Here is a 4,398-nt window from a genome sequence, read left to right on the forward strand (position 1 = left end):
AATTGCACTCCTGTGTCATCCCATGCAGATGAGGGAGGTGGCGAGAGGTGTACAGTATATAAAACAGGGAACAGTCTTGGGTCCTGTACCTTGCTTTTTCCCTCAGCTTGCCTCAGTATCTCTGCTCTCACGCCCTCCACACACCAACACCACCAAAATGGCCTTCGCTGGAAAATGGGAAACTGAGGCCCAGGAGGGATATGACGCGTTCTGCAAGTTGGTTGGTGAGATAGAGATAATCTAAAACTCCTCTGGCAAACAACACATTCACTTTCCTTCCCCACTATTGTCCGCTCCAGTCTTCTGGACTAACTTGGACTATGACCTCACAGTCCTCTTGTTTCCCCACTCTAGGTGTCCCGGATGACATCATTGAGAAGGGCCGCAACTACAAGCTGATCACAGAAGTCACCCAGGATGGCGACAACTTCTCCTGGACCCAGATCTACCCCGCAAACGCCAAGATCACCAACACGTTCACCATTGGCAAGGAGTGCGACATGGAGACCATAGGAGGAAAGAAATTCAAGGTAGGAGAGTCAAAGAATCCAGAGCTTTTTCTTTAATCTTATTCAGTCTTACAGTTCCAGCTGTGCAGGGAAGACGTATGCAAGCATGGAGGTGATTCTAAGCCCAGCAGAAAGGGAAGGGAGGGTGAATTTACGCTGGTCCCCTGACTGATTATAACCTGTGTCTTTCCAGGCCACAGTGCACATGGAGGGAGGCAAGCTGAGCGTGACCTTCCCCAAATACCACCACACCTCTGAGATCAGTGGAGGCAAGCTCATCGAGGTAAACACATTCGCTGAGGCTTTTAGTGCTGAGAACCTAGCGTGGTGACAGCAGTTATTATACTCAACACCCCGCAGGGATCGTTAGAGTCATTAATGTTTATTTCTGCAGCCAGGGATAGGGCATTTGCTAACAAAAAAAAACTGTAGTGTCGTGCAAATGAGTGCATCTTAAGCAATTCTGTCCCACATTTAACATTTACAACCTGAGTGAGCGGGAGATAAGTCTCCAATATGTTTCCAAACGCTACCTATTTGCAGCTCCATGTGTTTCCATTCCAATTTCTCCTTTCCCAAGAACTTTCCAAAAACTAATTTTTAAATTGTTGGAAAAAGAGAAAAATAAGATGCAAACTAAAATGCATGTAGTTATTACCAGTGAAAATGTTCTGGGAACTATCATAGTCACCATTCACATTTGAAGCATCGATCTAAAAAAAAAAATAATCTCTTCTGATGACATATATTGAAGTATAACATGACACTGTACTAACAACCCGTCTCTCTCTCTCTCTCTAGACCTCCACCACCGGCTCTGTAGTGCTGAAGAGAACCAGCAAGAAGATCTAACTGCTGACTGGCCTTTGACCTCTTAAAACAGTTACAATGGAGACCTCAGCTACTACTGTGAATAATAAACAAAAAAATGTGACACTTACATAAACCTGTGTTTCCGTCTATACTTTCTAGAGTGTGTGCATTCTACCGTTCCATACTTTTTGATAATGTGTAATTATTTAGACACAAACGGTTCCGCCACTGCTTCTTTTGAAATCTAAGAGTGTATGCAAAAGTCAGTGAAAGGCTTTTGAAAATTGCTACAGCTTAAAGGGAGTCAGTGGATCCAGCTTGGCAGGGATTGGCAACGCAAGTAGCATCATTAGACTTAAAATGTTTTTGATTCTTAGAAATATGCTTAACTCAAATGAGTTAGCATGTGAGCCCCAAACACAGGGTTGCAACGGTTCACGGGAGGCTATTTTGGCCTCATTCGCACAAAAATGTACATGTGTCTCTGTACACAAATAAGAAATAGCCGTTTAGTGACGATTGGGCCGTGCTGTAATCAGCTGCTTCAGTAAACTTCCAATTTCTTGCTAGCTGTCCCAACGTTACATACGCGGGTCTATTGATGGTCACACAACCTACATTGGACACATTCATATGTGAGTTTTGCCTCATACATTTTGATAATTAACAGATAAAAACCAAAGTATAACCTCTTCCCAACCACACGCTCCGTTCTACACACTTAGATCCCAGTATAAAAGAGGGCATTGAGAAAAAAGCATTATATGTTTAAACCTTTAATCAACTGATGGTTTTGAAAATACTGGTTTTCAGGGGGTGCTGCAGCCTTCTCAACACCTCTACTTTCTGTGTCAATGCAGAACGGCCATCTCAAAAACCCTGGAGATTTCAGTGACTATGAGATTTTATTTAATATGGTTACAGGAAGAAACTTGAAAATACAAACTCGTTCTTCTTAGCAACTTTACACGTGGGGTAAAGTGTCATGTGGGTGATTTACTCATGATTCCCTCCCATCAAAGTCAAAACAAACCATGTTAAACATGCACATGATGTATTGCAGTGTACTCTGTGCTGCCACTGGTGGATGGAAGCTATATTACAGCAACACCAGAGATTACCGAGACATGTTGATTCCTGATCTTTGCCAAGTCGTACTAGTAACTAATCTTCTACTCTTGACAGTCACATAACTTCTCTATTTTCACTCATCTCTTCTCCTAGTCTTCCCAACTGCCATTTCTCTGTTATCCTTTCTATTCATGTCCTCATCAGTCTCTCTCCTGTCTCTCATCGCCTTCTTGTCTCTCTACACGTCTACCCTATTTCTCTGTGGCTTCCAGCCAAGCAAATAATCAGTTAATTAACCAGCTCAGTCCCAGGATCTTTGTAGCAGCTCTCAGAGGAGCACTGCAAAGGCTCTCATGTCTCTAAATTTACAGCTTCATTGAGTGGACTGGAGTAAGGTACAAATCTTTGTAATAAAATTGCCAGACTAGCGCCTCAGTGCATGTGTGTGTGTGTGTGTGTGTGTGTGTGTGTGTGTGTGTGTGTGTGCTGGCCTTGACTGAAGAGCCGGTGACTCAATAGCTCCCTAATGAAAACAAAATCTCTGTTTTTTGCCTCTAAGGTGGCAATTGTTTTGGTGTAATAATGAGAAGGCCCCTCTTGCCAGCATCGATGTAATCAAGATCTTACACGTCTTGAAAATTAGGGTTGGAAGGCAACAAGCAAGGCGTCATGTGAGTATGTTTGTGTAGCTCGACGCTGGTGCAATCACTCTGCAATATCACTTCCTTTGTCCTCACAGACAAACAGGCCTAATTGGCTATTTTCAAGGCTACTGTTTCTGATTGGCCATTCTGCCTCTTTCTGATTGGCCTCTCTCTAGGCAACCAGAAGTGGAAGATATTGGCTTGTTAACATCTCCATGTTGCTTTTCTCTTTCGGCTTTTGTTTTAGTGCCTTTAAGCATGCTTGCAGCCAAGCAATAATATGAACTTAAATTCCCCAGAAACAAGTTAAGTTACAGTATGTTTTTACAGTCCACCTACTTTGGCTACTTATTGTACAAAACCACCAGCAGATTTGTCTCTGTTAGTAATTTCACCTGAGTAAACCTGCCAATTGTCAAACACTACTCTTTTATTTGAGGATGTACTAGTTAGCACTCACTCACTCACTCACACCACTTTACCTGGGTCAAATCCATTGAGTGTCTGTCTCTGCCTGCTGGGTTTTCTCAGGATGTCCGCTTTCCTCCCGACGGTCCAAAGACATGCAGCTGAGGTTAATTGGAGACTAAATTGCCCACAGGTGGGATTGCAACAGTAAATGCTTATCTGTCCGTTTTCTGTTCTGCAGTTGTTGTTTTTGGCATCTCCTCGGTCAAGGTTCCAATGGAACTGAGCCGATACTAAAATGTGGAGTTAAAACACTCAGGGGGAATGGTAACGAATCATCACTTGCTCGTCAAAGGAATTTGCACAAACATAATTTCAAGTATATCCACAACCGAGAGCATTTAAAAAAAAGATCAATTTGATTTGATGGATTTGAGGACCTGTGCAGACTGTAGCCTGCCTTTAACCAAGTGCAGGAAGATCCAGCTAGCACTGTAACCTTGAACAGTTTAAGCATTTTATTGAATGAATGGTGCAATGGATTACAACCTGGTGAAACAAAGAGGTGTTATTTCTTGTACTTTCTATCCCTGGTGCAGCAGTGTAATAAAGAACATTGTTTTGGAAGAAGACGTGGAGGGTGCTTCTGGAATAAAGAAGTGTACTGTCAAAGATGACTGTAGTTTGCTGGCACAATTCAGTCCCTCATTCACTTCTACAATATTCAACCATACATTTATTTCTGCATCCCCTCGGGCTTTCAGTCCTACATTGACTCCTACAGTCAGTCCTAGCTGAGGCTACAGTCCTGCATTCAGACCGTCACACAGCGCTGACAGAGGGGAGTTAGAGATCAGGAGGGTGTGGTCACAGTGAACATTATTGGAACTTCGACACAGAGAATTACATTTCTGTGTAATAATACATTTTTTTATTGAATGTTATGAAATGCA

At 42.7% G+C, this 4,398-nt stretch overlaps 1 protein-coding gene across 1 annotated transcript; it reads left to right on the forward strand.

Moving 5' to 3' along the window:
• On the forward strand, positions 1 to 1,440 carry fabp6 (fatty acid binding protein 6, ileal (gastrotropin)). Its single transcript, XM_032532461.1, has 4 exons — positions 1 to 224; positions 355 to 530; positions 703 to 792; positions 1,311 to 1,440. Exons 1-4 carry the CDS (start codon positions 23 to 25, stop codon positions 1,359 to 1,361), a joined length of 519 nt encoding a protein of 172 aa, XP_032388352.1. The 5' UTR covers positions 1 to 22; the 3' UTR covers positions 1,362 to 1,440.
• The last annotated feature ends 2,958 nt before the right edge of the window (positions 1,441 to 4,398 follow it).

The sequence above is a fragment of the Etheostoma spectabile genome, chromosome 12, assembly GCF_008692095.1.
Source record: "Etheostoma spectabile isolate EspeVRDwgs_2016 chromosome 12, UIUC_Espe_1.0, whole genome shotgun sequence".
NCBI classification, from domain to species: Eukaryota; Metazoa; Chordata; class Actinopteri; order Perciformes; family Percidae; genus Etheostoma; species Etheostoma spectabile.

Excerpts from the sequence above, each read along its gene's own strand:
- fabp6 (XM_032532461.1), top strand. The coding sequence starts at position 23 with ATGCAGATGAGGGAGGTGGCGAGAGGTGTACAGTATATAAAACAGGGA. Across the intron at positions 225-354 it reads CGCGTTCTGCAAGTTGGTTG|GTGTCCCGGATGACATCATT; the intron begins GTGAGATAGAGA and ends TCCCCACTCTAG. Across the intron at positions 793-1,310 it reads GTGGAGGCAAGCTCATCGAG|ACCTCCACCACCGGCTCTGT; the intron begins GTAAACACATTC and ends CTCTCTCTCTAG.